Genomic DNA, 17,465 nt, shown 5'->3' with positions numbered 1-17,465 from the left:
GTCTCGCATTGCCAGACCTATCTCCACAGCACTGTTACAGGATGGGCCTAGCTTGTTGCTCTTTAACTGTTGCCATGGCGTTAGCTATCAGAAACGAGCATATTGTGCGGTAGCGTTGACCAAGATTTCCTGTTTTTTAAATATGCCATTGATTGTAAACACGGACGATACCGTTTTGTGGCTTCCCTTGCATTTTCTGCATGCTTTGTGGTTTATCACGGTGCGTCCCATACAAGCAGCAACCAACACGTGTGGATGTGGAGAACGGGATGGAAAACTGACAGTCATGTTCATATTTCCCCATCTCTATATAACATAGATGTATTTCCCCCAGCTGTTCGTACACACGTTTTTGCCATTAGTCGCCTGAGATAGATAGATAGATAGATAGATAGATAGATAGATAGATAGATAGAGCGAGCACATATGCAGCCCAGCTATCCGTCATTGGTGTTGATAATCAGGTCTAGCTTCAATCCTTCTCTGCATAAGGTGTTGACATGCAGGCTACGTTAGGCCTCCAGACACTGGTTGTATTATGTTTGAGCTTCATTGCTAAAAAAAAAAAAATGTAATAGGGGTGCAGCCTGCAGAGACATAAGACGACAGCAATTTAAGAGGCTTCTTTATCTTATTGATTTTGCACACGTTCTACCTATTTCCGTGCAATTATTGCAACATGTTGCATTATGCTCAGATGAAGGAAACCCCCACTAATGTAGCCTATTTTTGTGAGCATTGGATTATCTTGCTCTTTCGAACTCATGCTACTTTGGAGGCACACATGGGACCTTAGTCCATAGTTTACCTCCCTTTTTTTTTTTATTAAATATTTTAGAGGTGTTTCTGACATTATCAGATCTGTGCATTAAGTCATAGGTCCTGGTTCAATGAGACATACATTTGTACAGCAACATAAGGATCCAGAAGAGGTTTGAGAGACATTTTTTTGAAGGGATTATGAAGATGTGTCCCTGTTGAAACACTACTACCTCTTATCATGTTAGTAGTACAATCATACCAGAGAAAAGTAAAACAAAAATGCCATCATTCATTCTAAAATTGTTTAATAGAAGTGCATTGTTAGTGTACTCTTATCACCCATAGCTCTAAGATAAACAAATAAATAAATGTATTAAATATTGGCAATACCTGTTTACCTTCTCTTTGTAAAGCTTCCAAATTTGAAATTGGCAGCAGCTTTCCAAAGTTGCAGTTTGATTGACGTCCAGCAGCACATTGATTTCTCGTATATTACCTGCCTAAATTGTTACCATATAGATTGGTACATAGGGTATGCTGTAGAGTATTAGTAAACGGTGTGTATTTGAGAACAGCTGTGAGGTATTTTCAGTAACTGAGTTCAGTCCAATGGTAGAGCCTCAGTTTTATGAATGGCCCTACTGGCATAGCAGGCATACGCGAGTATCTTGTTACAAGTAAGAATAGTGACCTAGGGAGTTTCACACGTGTTTCTTACCTTCTGGCTCTTTTGAGACTGAAGGGATAAAGGTAAAATGTCAGGCGGAACAAAGCCCAGGGATTAGGCAGGTTTTCTGGTTTCTCTTATTAGGCTAACATAATAAAATCAAGGAAGTTACTAAAAGAGCAATACACTTAGTTACTTTTTTTTTTTAAATTTTTTTTTATTTTTTTTAACAAATACAAAATCTATGGCTGTGAAAGCTAATGTTTGATTTTGATAAGTTGATACTGTGGCATTTAATTATGTTCTTGGCAACATAGCTTTTTTTTTCAGCAGTACACATGCCTACATATTTTGTAACTTTACATTAAATATGTTTAATACTGTTTTTTGCAATCACTAAGTGCTGATGCAAAAGTAGGTCATGGAGTTATGCAAATGTGTTTCCTAGTTCTAAACTGAGAACTGTTTTCAGCATGTTGCACTGATCCTGCTTTCGCATCGGCAGCAGCATGAAAGTGAAACACTGAAGACTAGAGCAAAAAGTGATAGTTCTGTCTACCAGTTGATGGACCGATTAACCCACAGAATTCTGTTATGGGTTCAAAGAGAAAAGGGATTGTTGTATGTACCCCTTGTCTATTGTAAAATGACGGTGCTAAGTGACATACTGTCACTCAATGGCATGAGATGACAAAGGATTGTTTCACCAGTGATCCAGTAGTCCCATTTACACAAATCAAGCATTAGCTCCTCAATGAAGGTTTGTCATGTAGCCTGCTTTGTTTATTCACACAGAACCAAGCAAAGGCGGCATCGTACAATCCCAGTGTGTGATTCCACATAGCATGCCGGCGTTCTGGTAGCAAAAGAGGCCTGATGTGTAACACAACGGCGTCGGCATCAAGTGTGTGTGAACAGTTAACCACGCAAACCAAACCCAACCCAACCCACAAACCACCAACTTAAGCTAAAAGCGAGAAAGCTAATAGTCTGTACCTGAATTAAAAACAGTTCTTCCAAGCCAAATTGGCATTGTTGCTCACAGTGCATGAGTCTGTGCAGTAGACCCTACAATAGAGAGGAGCTGGGGACTTATTTGCTAATCCTGTGACTTTTAGTTATTTTTGTGACATACAGTAGATGTTTGCTGTCCAGAAAAAGGGGCATAAAATAAGCTGGACATGTCTGACTAACAGGGCACATTAGTCAGTAGAACCAAATCTTGGAGCGACTTTGGAGACTTGTTTATTCTCATTAGTAGGCTATACTGTAATTCAGTAGCGCAACATCTTAATCCATATGAAGATGCTTTTGCAGTTTTGCACCTTGATGAGCTAATACATTGACGCATGGATACTGTGAGAACATACTGCATTGTTTTTGTTAACAATTTAGATGCATCAGCAAACCTTCCATTCCTAATCTAGATTTAAAGCCTAAAAGTTGGTAATGTGTCAGAGGCCAAGCTGCTAATGTTGAAGTTGATTTAATTCCCAGCTTAGGTTAGACGAGCCAAATTTACATTTCTTGTGTGATTGATTGGGGAACCCCACACAGACCCAAATCTGTTTTGATCCTGCCAAAAGCATCAATGAGTCAATATCTTATTCCCACACTATCTATATAGATCAGTATTTCTATCCATTGGCATCAGAAGTGGGTAACTGATGTGTTCCTCCACAAGAGTAGTCATACATATGCATCAGTTTTAATGCGCAGTTTGCTCAATTTAAAAGTTAAGTTAAAATATTCCTTCTAACAAAACACTTAGGTTTGAATATATTTGAATATCTATTTGTGTACATTATGTCCATAAGAGGGTAAACCAATACAATGGGAGACATAGGCTAACTACTTGTCTAGGTATATTAATTGCAACATAAACATGTATTTTACATGTAAATGTCCTATATAATGTACAACTTATTTTAAACACCATAGACCTCTTTCCCTGTCTCTCTGGAGCGTGCGGGAGGTAGAACCTGAGGCGAATTACACCGTGATCACATACCCGGTTTGTAATTTGGCGTCCCGAATCCCGTCTTCTCTCCAATTTGGCATTTTTGTTGCCGTCTTTGTCACGTCTTCTTTTTCACCCTCATTGTTTTAGTTCCGGTAGCGCATGCTAATTGATAGAAACGTCATCAACACGCCCACTCGCTCGCTGTGAATTCTCTGGACGACCGGTTTGGCTCAATAAGACATTACACAGACAGAGAGCTGAATGTTTAGGGGGCAGCTGCTCAGGCCCACGCAAGAGTGTGCGAGGCAGACACCTGTGGTAGTGCTGCTTTTTATCTCCTTTTTTTTTCTTTTTTTTTCTCCACAGTTGATTATTAATTTTCATTTTCAAATGTCTTTTTTGTTTGTTTTTACAATTCCAACATATATTCACATTTAGAATATTCATCGACAGCCCTACCGATGATTTTGTGAAACTAAGAGCTGTGCTATAGCTTCTCCCTGACATTAAAGGCAGGTAACTATTTCCAATATGCAATATGCTTTTTTTATATATTGTTTGACATGGTCTTTACACCCTTACAGCAATAAATAACTTATGGGCTCTGAAATAGGAGCAAAAAAAGATCCGTCATCTGTAGCTGCTGTAATCCCTTAAAAACGCCCACCAATTACTGCCTCTCGGTCCGCGTGGAAAGAATGTGGAAAGAACGTTGCCGCATTGCTAACAGTAGCCATATTTTTACACATTCAGTGTGATAATATTAGGTGATTGCTCACCGGTGAGACTTGAGGTAAAATTGCAGTCCTTTCTCCTTTTCTGCTCTGAAGCAGCGATGCTCATACAAGTCTGTGTTTGGGTCGGAGCCCCGAGGGCAGGGGGAGGGGTTAGACGGAGCCTCGAGGAGATGCTACTTTCAAATCTGGCTAGCTTTTCAACAATCCCAACCCTGCCTTTAAACACAGTCCAACAAGGACTTTGTTCAGGCTTGTAAGTGTGAAACATCTGCATTTTTAAAAACAGGAAGTTTATGTCTCTCCTACCAATACAAAGGTTACAGTTCAAGATTTTCTTTTGCTTTATTTAACAACTTTCTGTTTCATTGTGGCTTGAGTTACATACAGTGGTGTGAAAAAGTGTTTGCCCCCTTCCTCATTTCCTGTTCCTTTGCATGTTTGTCACACTTAAGTGTTTCGGAACATCAAACCAATTTAAACAAAAGTCAAGGACAACACAAGTAAACACAAAATGCAATTTGTAAATGAAGGTGTTTATTATTAAAGGAGAAAAAAAATCCAAACCATCATGGCCCTGTGTGAAAAAGTGATTGCCCCCCTTGTTAAAACATACTATAACTGTGGTTGTCCACACCTGAGTTCAATTTCTCTAGCCACACCCAGGCCTGATTATTGCCACACCTGTTCACAATCAAGGCATCACTTAAATAGGAGCTGCTTGACACAGTAAGGTCCACCAGAAGATCCTTAAAAGCTACACATCATGCCGAGACCCAAAGAAATTCAGGAACAATTGAGAAAGAAAGTAATTGAGATCTATCAGTCTGAAAGGGTTATAAAGCCATTTCCAAAGCTTTGGGAATCCAGCGAACCACAGTGAGAGCCATTATCCACAAATGGCGAAGACATGGAACAGTGGTGAACCTTCCCAGGAGTGGCCGGCCGCCCAAAATTACCCCCAAGAGCGCAGCGACGACTCATCCAAGAGGTCACAAAAGACCCCACAACAACGTCCAAAGAACTGCAGGCCTCACTTGCCTCAGTTAAGGTCAGCGCTCATGCCTCCACCATCAGGAAAAAGACTGGGCAAAAATGGCCTGCATGGCAGAGTTCCAAGGAGAAAACCACTGCTGAGCAAAAAGAACATCAAAGCTTGTCTCAATTTCTCCAGAACACATCTTGATGATCCCCAAGACTTTTGGGACAACATTCTGTGGACCGATGAGACAAAAAGTGGAACTCTTTGGAAGGTGTGTGTCCAAGTATATCTGGCGAGAAGGAACACTGCATTTCATAAAAAGAACATTATACCAACTGTAAAATATGGTGGTGGTAGTGTGATGGTCTGGGGCTGTTTTGCTGCTTCAGGACCTGGAAGACTTGCCGTGATAAAAGGAACTATGAATTCTGCTGTCTACCAAGAGATCCTGAAGGAGAATGTCCGACCATCTGTTCGTGTACTCAAGCTGAAACGAACTTGGGTTCTGCAGCAGGACAATGATCCTAAACACACCAGCAAGTCCACCACCGAATGGCTGAAGAAAAACTAAATGAAGACTTTGGAGTGGCCTAGCCAAAGTCCTGACCTGAATCCTATTGAGATGTTGTGGTATGACCTTAAAAAAGGCCGTTCATGCTCGAAAACCCTCTAATGTAACTGAATTAGGACAATTCTGCAAAGATGAGTGGGCCAAAATTCCTCCAGGACGCTGTAAAAGCCTCATTGCACGTTATCGCAAACGCTTGGTTGCAGTTGTTGCTGCTAAGGGTGGCCCAACCAGTTATTAGGTTTAGGGGGCAATCACTTTTTCACACAGGGCCATGATGGTTTGGATTTTTTTTCACCTTTAATAATTAACACCTTCATTTACAAATTGCATTTTGTGTTTACTTGTGTTGTCCTTGACTATTGTTTAAATTGTTTTGATGTTCCGAAACACTTAAGTGTGACAAACATGCAAAGGAACAGGAAATGAGGAAGGGGGCAAACACTTTTTCACACCACTGTACATTACAACCTGGTAGAAAGTAGGGTTGTGGGAAGAAATCGATACAGTATACTCGCAATATTTTCATTGGCAATACTGTATCGATACACAGACGGCAAGTATCAATCTATTATTATGTGTTGGTCAGTTTGTCTGCTTGACAATCCCATTTTGCAGCAATACAATTGTGTGTGAGATGATCAAACGGGGACATTTATCTGTAGAGAAAACAGATGTTGACAAAGTTTCTAATTTGAAATTGGGAACAATTTGAAGTTGGGAAAAAGGTAATGAATTACAATACATCGCAGAATATTGCAATATGTTTAAAATCGCAACAATAGTGTATTGTGACATTTTAAAACAAATGCTTGTATTCTCTCACACACACACACACACACACACAGAATCAACTCTCCTAACCTTTGGTTGCATATTAATGGTTAAAGATGCAGACTGGTTTCAACCTAGAAGGGTCTTCTTCACCAGTGCAGAGATAATAACAACAGACTGGTAACATCTGGTTCACAACTGCAATTGCTATTTTGAATTTTGTTCGCAAGACCTACAAATGGCTACACTGTCAACATGAAGTAGAGTTCTGCTTTTAGACTAGCCTTTTATTTTGATACCAAGAAGCTCAAGCTAATCTTGTACCTTTACAGTATTGTTACAATGTAGGCCATACTTACTACAATACAATTCCCAAGTTGCATCAGTCCAGATTAATGTTTATTTTGTTTTCACGTTTATTTTTAAGACTGTGACGAGCCTTATTGCATGGATTTAAAGATGCCTTTCAGTACACTTTATTCCAACTCTTGGGGAAAAAAACTCTGCTTTTGTAGCATTGCATTTATTTTAATTCTAAGTGACATTCATGCATTCTCATGCTTTGGGTCTGAATAAATCTTTTAACAAATGCAGTATACAATCGCTCTCAAGCATTCCCGGCAAGCCCTTTTTTTAGTATAGGAAATAAATACTGTTTGTTCTTTCTTGTGCAAAATTGTATACTTTATTTGTATGAAAATAGAACTATGTTCGGTAGACATATATAATTAATGCACATCTTAAGAGGATCGTTGGAAAGTAAACATTTTGGAGTACTATGAGGGGAAAAAAAAAAAAGAGAAACTAGGGTTGTGTCACTGAGAACTTTGTATGACTCTCTTACTCAAAAACCCAACAAAACACCTATAATGAATGTAAATAATACATATCATATTATATGGATATTTTACAGAGCAGCAGTATGTTTTTGGGAGAGCAAAAATGTGTAAAAAGTGCTACTTTGACATAGGGCTGTGCAATTAATCAAATATTTCAAACATCTTTACAAAAGTCAACGAGGAGTCGTGTTAAATAATCGTGATTTCAATATTGACCAAAATTATCGTGGTTATGACGTTTTTTCCATTATCGAGCCGGCCTACTTTAAGACTAACTATTCTCCAGTTAGTCTCCAACATGTTTTTGCTGCTTATTGTCAGTAGTTTAACAAGCAAGCTTTCAATTGATTGGGTTAAATTGACCATACTGTCAGACAAGCACTCTCCCCGGATGAGATGCAGATAGGCTTCATGCTCACCAGTAGCGGTTGCTATCAAGACAAATATTGACAGAAGATAAACACGGCTATCGGGGAGTCATAAAAAGCTGTAAAGCAAACACTCACCATTAGACCCAAACAATGCAAGGTTTTGTCAGAGCCCTCAAGAATGAAGAGTTGCTCTATGAAGCACGATTAGGTGATATATTAGATGTATACATTGCCGGTGACCACTGTGATCAGAGGCCATGCTGCAGGCCTGCTGCAGCCCTCTGTACTGTGTAGGACAGGCACATAAGGGAAAAAGCCTCTCGGCTTCATTATATGTTGGGAATTAAACTATACACAGGTTTCTTTTCTTTACACCAGATGCTGATAGTTAATTGCTACTCATAAGACGAAGCACCATTGTTTTCTGATGGGCTTTTTTTTTATTTTTTTATTGTGTGCTTTGTTAAAGCAATACTTCACCCTCAGTCACTCAACAAGAGGTTGCTTCAAATTCGTAAAGAGAACTTTATTCTCTGTTCTTTTTATTGCATGCCTCCACAATGAATGGAGAATCAAAAGACAGAGACTTGTCTTGGTGCATTCAAGAAATGGGGGTCTACACATTGCATACCACAGCAAAACAAGGTTTAAGAACTTGTAAAACCTTTACAAACTGTCATTCAACTTGTGCAGTATAATCCATGTCTTGTTTATTCAGCCGTGTGCTTAGTACTTCCCAAACACGTTTTTGCTAAAACCTTACAATTTACAACACTTCTGCTACTCATCTGCTTCTGTTCTAAGGAAGCACATTACTCATCCGTGTAAGTCTATACCAGTAGTGCGCAATCGGGAGACTGTTCATGCGGAAGTGATGTAAATAGTAAGGTTTTAGTCAAAAAGCATATGTTTGGAAAGTACTGAGCTTTCGGCTGGATAAACAAGACTTAGATTATACTGCACGAGTTGTGTAAGAGTTTGTAAACCGATATTTTAATATAGTTTTGCTGTTGTTAAAGGTTGTCCCCTATTTCTCCAATGCACATACATTTTTTTGACAGGTCTATTTTTAGAGTCAACTTTTTGGTAAATTTGGTGATTTGGGGCTTCATAGTTAGGAATAGGTAAAGTCAAACTGAGACTGTTACGGTACCAAGATGACTGACAAAACGTGTATTGTTGGATCTGTTTCTTTAACCCTTTTCCTTCTTTCTCTCTTCCTCAATCTCTTCCAGATTGCATTCATGACAGTCACACTGTTCCCCATCCGTCTACTCATAGCTGCATTCATGATGCTGCTGGCTTGGCCTTTTGCCTTCCTGGCCTCAGTAGGGCGCTCAGAGACCACCGTTGAACCCCAGTGCCTCTGGAGGAGGTGGGTGCTTTGTTATGCATTTGTGTGTCTGTCTGTTTGAAGGGGAATTTTGTATTTTAGGAAAGACTGTAATTCTTACAAGGAATAGCCTATACCACATCAGCAACGGTAGAATGCATTGGGCAGCTGGCCACGCAATGCTGTTTTCATTATGACTCGCACATCACATAGATCGAAAATGCTACTTCATGAACGTTACTTCAAACAGTAACACTATATTTAATCTATATATAAAATCAGAGTATTGCAATTTTTTTGTTTATGTATTTCTTCTATGCTCGTTTAACTTTGTATTTCCAAGTTGAGAAATCTGATTTTTTTTTTTTTTTTATTTTGTGCAATTTCCTTGATAATCAAGCAAGTAAACCAATGATACCATTACATCGTAATTGCAATCACAGTATTGCCAATCGCAATATGACTTGTTCTCCAAAATGTGCAGCCCTACTCCATACAATTGGACAGCCTAATTGTGTAATAGTCTGTCCAAGAAACTCCCACAGCAGCTACAAGTCTTCTCTTTTTGAACACTTGTTTCAAACGAAAGACTAAAATGCCATTTGAAAGGTTAATGAACCTGCTGGTGAATAATGCCATATTTTATTAGGAGACTGGCTATACTGTAGATCACATGTGTCAAACTCAAGGCCCACGGGCTGAATCCGGCCCCTTGCAAATTTTGATCCGGCCCGCATATCAATTTAGGTTCACAATAAATTTTGGCCCGCCTAGTTGTGCGCCAAACCAATAAGATGGGAAACAGTTTGCAAACCGAAATTATGCAACACTCAAAGCCAAATTTGTTCACTGAGACTCATAAATCCCCACAGAACCAGTGAGTTTACATATTAAGGCCTGTGAAACAGGTTGTTGTGAATTGGCTGTGTGGTAGCTTACTTTTAAAAAATGTAAGAAAATGGATTGGTTTGCTAAATTCTATGATGACTAAGGAACTTATTTGCTGACTTTTTTTAGGGCTTCATGTGGACAAAATTGTATGTGAAAAGGGACATGTAATAACACAGTCAAATATATTTTACTTTTTCCGATTTAAATAAAATCATGTCTCTAAACTCTACGTGTCTGGCCCTTGATGTGATTCTCATTTTCCACTGTGGCCCTTAGTGGAACTGAGTTTGACACCCCTGCTGTAGATGATGCTTGTAATTTAAATGTGTGGGTGGGTTGCTAAGAGGGCTAAGTAAGAAGAAGAAAAAATAAATTAAATATATATTAAATAAATTAAAAATATATATAAACTGGGTCAAGTAGGGAAGACAAAGAAGATAAGTGAAATGCAGAAAAAGACACAGGTGGTTAGCAAACAATATACGGATATGAGTAGGAATACTTTAGGGTATCAATTTATAATACGTCTTGTTGGGCTTAAGCATGCAGCCAATCTTTAACAACACTGAGTGAAAATGTGCACACGTTGTCAAGCCTACTTCATTCTTTTAAATCTTTTCATATGGAAGTGGCGATTATCAGACCTATTTTAGTGTTGCAGCTACAGTATTTAATGGCATTTGCCAGGACATCGATTGGTCTAGAGTGATGACCGTTTAGATTGTGACTCGGCCACGAAGAAAGAGGAGTGGGAGAGACAGAAAAGAGTCAATGGGGTAACTAGCCTATACTAATTCTACAGTGGAAAAGTGCCTCGCGGAGCATTAAGTGTTATTTCTTGCTGTTGGTGTTGTTTTCACTCTGTGTCACTACTCACTGATTATTTTATACTACAAATTAACTCTTAAAACTACCCAGTCTTAATCTTCTATTTCAACTGTCATGTCATTGGCTTGGACATATGCATCTATCATACACATAACATACCAGTGTTGGCAATGTTATTCCCATTTGGAGTTTAAATGAAATGTGCCCCTTACACATGCATGCTGTTGTTTTCAGACTGGTGGACATAATTCTGAAGATCATCATGCGGGTCATGTGGTTTGCGGGCGGTTTCCATTGGATGACTGTGAAAGGGCGAAGGGCATTGCCTGCAGAAGCACCCATCCTCACCCTGGCACCCCACTCGTCTTACTTTGACGCCATCCCAGTCACGATGACAATGGCCTCAATTGTCATGAAGGCAGAGAGCAAGGATATACCTCTCTGGGGTAGTAAGTACCAAACATGTATTTTACTGTCATTGTTACCTCCTATAACTATGACCTATATTGTGAGCGAGAGAACAATCTGAAAAAAGTGACCTGATTCTTCATGACAGCATTACAACATATATTTCAAGTACAGAATCTCTATGCATAGGCACTGATATTACCTAAACTTGTCCAGCCAAATATGGGTTCCAGTTAAGTATTTACAGTATGTGAGTCTTTGTAAAGGGCAGGTCACAACTGTTTCTGTGAATTTCCTCCTGTATCAGTAAACAGAGGGGATTTCCCAATCTACTTTGCAGAAATTATTTACACGACTTGAAGCCAAGTACAGCTTGGCTAATGTTCACAGTAGTGGTATACCTGGAAATGTGCAAACACACAACATAAATGTTGAATGAATGAAATCCAACCAGAACCTCATGGTCTCTGCATATTTAGTTTCAACCCGCATCTCTGACTTGGTACCTACCAATCCATGTACAATGTTAGAGGAAATGGTATCTCGCATAAAAGCATCCACCTGCCGCTGTTGCCACCAAACTGTTAAAGGGAGACTGTATTATGACTTATCAGTTGTTGTTGTTGTTGTATCGCAACTGACCATTCAGCCAGCTAATTGGAGTTGCTGTCTGCTGTCATGCAAAGTTCAAGTAGGACTGCTCAGTTGCAGTCAGTGCACACACCGAATTAGTGATGCTTGGCAAGTTACTTCAGCCTTAAGCGTGATTTATACTTCTGCGTAAAATCTACGCCGTGGCTACTTACATAGGTACGTGGAGACACGGACCTATGCCATAGCCTGACGCGCACCTCTCGAAAAATGTAACAACACGTTGTGCCTTGGCAGCGTTGCATTTTCCCCTACTCATTTCCTGGTTCTTCTTCTCCATTAAAGGTCCCATGGCATGGACATTTCACTTTATAAGGTTTTTTAACATTAATATGCGTTCCCCCAGCCTGCCTATGGTCCCCCAGTGGCTAGAAATGGCGATAGGTGTAAACCGAGCCCTGGGTATCCTGCTCTGCCTTTTGAGAAAATGCTCAGATGGGCCGATCTGGAATCTGCTCCTTATGATGTCATAAGGGGAAAGGTTACCTCCCCTTTCTCTGCTTTGCCCACCCAGAGAATTTGTTCCACCCATGAGAAAGAGAGAGAGACATCATTGCTTGCAAACAAGCAAAGTGGCAGTTGGTCAAGGCCACACACCTTGGTCAGAAAGCACAGGGGAGACACTTTGTGTCTCCCACTGACTCTGGAGTCGTTCCGAAGCTAATCACCATCACTCTCTCACTTCTCCCTCGCTTTACCACACGCTCCCCACACGCCAACGCACAAGTATAAACTTCAGGCCACTTACATAGGCTACGGCCTAAGCTCTGCGTGGCGCCTCTGCAGAACCATAAATCAAGCTTTACTTGCTTGTAGGGGTGTGACGCGACACTCACGAGACGATACACATTGGCTTTACGAGAACGAGACAAGATTTTAACACTGTTTTACAAGAAACACTATTTTAAAGAAAACTTGTCTTAGTCAATCGAAAGTCACAAAATGAAAAATGAGCACTGTGAAAGATTTTGCCAAAAACTCAAATGACTGGCTCCTCTAACTTGCTGTCAAATTCCTTATTTTATTCCCATATTTTATTGTTAAAATAACACTCCGTAGCATTTGTATTATTTTAAACTTTTGTTTTTAGTTAAAGCAATATTTATTCCGTTCATATGTGCTCTCTGTATTTACAGTTAAATGACAATAAAAAGCTATCTGTCTAACCTCTTCAGACCTAATTGCTGCGGCGTAAGCTTCTAACTTTTAATTGAAGCTGTGTGTGACCTTCTTACTGAACTACTTTAGTTTCCTCAAATTAAAAATTAAAAATAAAAACAGTAAAAATAACAAATTAATGATTTTTTTTTTTTTTGGTCTTATTTTTAAGTGCAAACCATAATCAAAGTAGTACTCTCTCAAAGTGCAAACGGAGACTGACCAATTGTTTCTTTCAAGCATGATAGACTGCTCAGCCTAAGATATGGGCATGTTCTTTTTCAGGAATATGAGCATGTCCACGTTTTCTGGCAGTAGTTGAGACCTTTGGGCACTAACTATGTCTTTTGCAATTGAAAAGACAGTTGAAACAGGCAGTTGAATAATCATCAAACACTCTTTGTGTTGTCATCTTAAGACAAGGGAAGAACATGTTTCTTTGTTTAATATTATTTAAAGTAAATGTAGGCTTTGCATTTTTTTTTTTTTTTTTTTTTTAAAGAAAGAGAGTTTGCGCGAACCAGCAGCCACACTGAATTACTGCCGGGCTGCAGACGTGTCTCGGGCGAGCGAGAGTGAGAGAAAGAGTGGGTGAACCCTCTAACGTTCTAACGCTGGGTTTTACTGGCAGCTTTTTTCCAGTTGCAACTCTGCTACCACTCTGCAAAAGTTAACACAGAGTCAACTTTGGAGAACGGGTGGGGGGATCTTCTATTCTAATTTCGGGGTCAAAGCCAGACTCCCGTCATGCTGGCTTCTGCTCTGCACTGTGTACTGATATCGCAAAGCAACTTTTCACCTTCATTGAGACCATATTTGGACACATTTGCTCATAGGCAAATTGTCATTGTTGTCAACGTGATGTTTTGAAAGAACCTAAGTAGCATAAACAATGTATACATCTTCCATTTTCAGGATCAATTTATAGTGTTATGTTTGGTTAAAAGGTTATCTGTACAACTTCAGTTTGACTAGTCAAGCTGGTCTTACAGTAGGAACCAGGCACAAATGTCTGGCCAAGCAAGGGGATTCCAGAATAAGCATTAAGACCTGATCAGCCAGAGTGACGTCTGTCTCTCAGGGTAACAGCTAGAGCCCTAATCCCTTCCTGTTGGCAGACAGCTCACAGTCGGAATCAATTTCTGCTTCTCATGGCCTCACTCTGTTCTTTCTTCATTTTATGTTACCCCCACTCTCCTTAACTTGTTGTTTCTCTCTTTTTGTTTGACTCTGTCTCAGAGCTACCATAGACATTGCTTTTGCAAATTTTTCTGTGTCTTGATAAATATGGGATGTACAGGAAAATGCTTCCTGCATCTAAAAAACCTCTGCATAACTAACCTAGAATATTCAAACCCAGTCTTTGTCTAATCACGGGTCCTCTTTCATTTCCTTCTACATTTTTCCTTTGTAGTTCAGCTCTGCTAAACAGGTGCCAAATGCTGGAGATGCCTTCATTCTTTGCCCTGCAGATTGTACACTATGCAAATATATTTTAATCGAGTTCTCCTCTCATAATTCACCAACTTTGTGTTCATTGCATTACTATGTCTGACCTTTTTTTAAGGTTGTCTTGGTCTAACACAATCAAGTGGCTATGCTATGGGAAGTGAAAGGGACAGTTATGGTGTCACTCTCAGGCTGTCGCATTGCTCTTTAGACGAATGGAAGTTGTAGTGGTGAGTGGACTGTTGTGTGTCAGTTTATTTCTGATTTGACTTTTTGAGGCACATACAGTTTGACTGGGTGGTAACTTAAATTAATATCAATTTAGGTCCTGCTGCTATCTAGCTGCTAGCGTGGCATGCCCTCATACTCTGCTTCTGACTGGCTAGTAGTCCTTACCTAGCTACTGCGCATGTGTAACTCCCAACGAAGATGGAACAGAAGTGAGATGCCTCACTCTGTAGCTAAAACGGAGAGCTCAACACACAGGGTGAAAAGAGGAGCTGCAGCAATGTGCAGTACAACAAATGTTTTTTTTTGTTATTTTTAAATGAATCCATGTAAACCTATTCAGGTACAACCACCTCTAAATACAATTATGAACCTGAAAATGACCATAATATGAGCACTTTAACAATGAATGCAATAATAACTAGTTAAAGCAAATTCCTTTTAATGCTACTTATTTTTTGAAGCGTGATTGACGTTGTGGATGGCTAGCAGAAATAAACCTCCTTGAGCAGAAAAGGATAAAGAAAAGAGTCTTTTGAATGGCAAATTAAGTTTCAAAAACCCTTCTAGATGGTTCTCTTAACAAGACTAACGTTATGTGCATGTATTGTCGATTTGAATCAAGTTGCCACTGGAGTACAGCGAGTCACAAACACTACTTGCTGGCCAAGCATACAGCTGATGCAGAGAACCCTATAGCTAGCGAAGATGTGGAAAGTGAAGGCAACGGTGGCTCCAGTGGTAATCCGAGCACTCGGGGCTGTAACCCCCACACTGGGACAGTGGAACATCTGACATCTCTGTCCAGAAGAGCTCAGTCCTAGGAAAAGCTAAGATACGGTGCAGAACCCTCAGGCTCCCAGGCCTCTGGTAGAGGACCTGAGCTTAAAGGAAGAGGACTGCCCAGGATGGGGCGAGTGGGGATTTTTTTTATTTTTTTTTATATAATCATTAAATATTTTAATCAATTAAATATGCTTTACTTTAAATTGTTTTACAAATCCGAAAGTGCAAATGCTGATCTCATTAAATTTTGTAATACAATAACCTCATACGATCACATAATTGTGATACAGGTTCACTGAAAGTTTACAACAGATGGCATTAAGTGATCACCTAGCCCCACAATATACTGTAGCTGAATTTAGATTTAGTTTGTTGAGGCTCGACTGCTTTTGCATTAGAGGGTGACAGGATGACTAAATTTACGACTCAGTTTGAAATTCTTAATATGTGATCATCCGCAGCAGACTCCACCCCTGCTATTGTTTGTTTAGCTGTGTCACTTGGATTTCTTAAATCCCCCCGTCTGCCCCCAAGACCCTGATCGGATTGTCAACATTGTAGCTGAAACTACCTTGTTCCTAGCCTGTAATCAAAAGCCAGTCAAAAACCTTCTTTTGCATTTGTGATCCACATGTGAGACTCATCTGACTTATGCAACCAGCATTGAGGAACACATGATCCTGTGTTAAGTGCAGAAGATACAGCAGCTATACAAGACAGTTTTAATTACTTTTTTTCCCACATAAGATGGGGTTAGGTTGGCTGCTTAGTCTTTCTGTAAATAATAAAATGATTGTTAGCAAGACCTATAAAACCCAATATTTCCTGATATATGTTTTAGTTTTATGCTATCCTATACAATGTTCATAATGAAATGTTGCTTGGAATATCACCTCTTGCCTTTCCATTACCCAGTATTAAATAGATTGTTATAAGAAAACTGATGAGTAAACATGTGTGGTTAATGTTTTGCCCTCATCAACAGTGGTTTCTGGAATCTACAGTATCTAATAAACGGGCATTGTATTCAGCTGTGCTTTACAGATGAATGAATGCCACATAAACACAGGAATGTTTCAGTACAACCACATTCTTTCACTCTTCACCACTGTGCAGCTATGTTGCAGAGGGATTTGGATTGAAGTGCTTTGTTTAAGGACACCATTAGAGTGGTGGTTGATGTAAAGAGGAGCGTTGCTCTCTTTCCATGCTGGCTTTTCTTAGCCGGTACTCAGAAGTGTTTGTGCTACTGTATCAGATAGTTTTAAAGTCGTGATCATGCAACAATATCTACTGTTTGAGACAATACAGACATGGCCTGTATTACCAGGTGAAGTGAAAAGTTCTGACTGAGTTCTTGCAAATTCCAGTTAGAACCAGAAGTCAGAGTTCGCCCCTCTCCCACCACTAATAAACCACTAAATGGAGTAGATACAGATGATGAAGAGATGTTTTAGTTGCTTGGATGTCAAAAGAAAAAATAATAATAATAATAATAAATAAAAAATGGTATTCATTGACATTTTCTCTACTCTGTCTGTTTTCTTGCTTCTAGCTTTGATTAAGTACATCAGGCCAGTGTTTGTATCACGGTCAGACCAGGACTCCAGAAAGAAGACTGTGGAGGAGATCAAACGCAGAGCCCACTCTGGAGGGGAATGGCCTCAGGTAAATGGATGGAAATGTGTGTGCACACTTGTGTATTTTCGGTTGTGGGCACAATTTCCCATAACAGGACCTGATTTTAAAATAAACAGACTTTAACTTTAGCACATTTTATCTGTTCAAAACAGCCCTAAGGTTACAACTGTAACCCCTGTTCTGTGATAGCATGATTTAGGTATGTGGGGCATCCTCATAGTAAGACACTGAGAGAATGCTTGAAAAAGACCTAGCCATCCCTGAAAAGGACAAAGCTACAGACAAATGGACATTTTACCACTAAAATCCAGCGTTGCAGACAACATTGTTACGACTAACTGCACATCTGACTTATAGCAACTTGCAATATAATGCAAGCTAATGCACATATTTCTGCCTTGTACTATTCTGTTTAGGATATGACCACTGTTT

At 39.6% G+C, this 17,465-nt stretch overlaps 1 protein-coding gene across 1 annotated transcript in view; it reads left to right on the top strand.

Moving 5' to 3' along the window:
* LOC144519899 (lysophosphatidylcholine acyltransferase 1) overlaps positions 1 to 17,465 on the top strand; it is a 33,497-nt gene that overhangs the window by 863 nt on the left and 15,169 nt on the right. The window contains exons 2-4 of the mRNA XM_078253414.1: positions 8,896 to 9,035; positions 10,947 to 11,161; positions 16,948 to 17,060. Coding sequence (XP_078109540.1) covers positions 8,896 to 9,035; positions 10,947 to 11,161; positions 16,948 to 17,060 — 468 coding nt within the window. The remainder of the gene's footprint in view (positions 1 to 8,895; positions 9,036 to 10,946; positions 11,162 to 16,947; positions 17,061 to 17,465) is intronic.

This window comes from Sander vitreus, chromosome 6, assembly GCF_031162955.1.
Source record: "Sander vitreus isolate 19-12246 chromosome 6, sanVit1, whole genome shotgun sequence".
Lineage (NCBI taxonomy): Eukaryota > Metazoa > Chordata > Actinopteri > Perciformes > Percidae > Sander > Sander vitreus.
The sequence above is the reverse complement of the archived record's forward strand: the minus strand, read 5'-3'. Positions and strand labels throughout refer to the sequence as shown.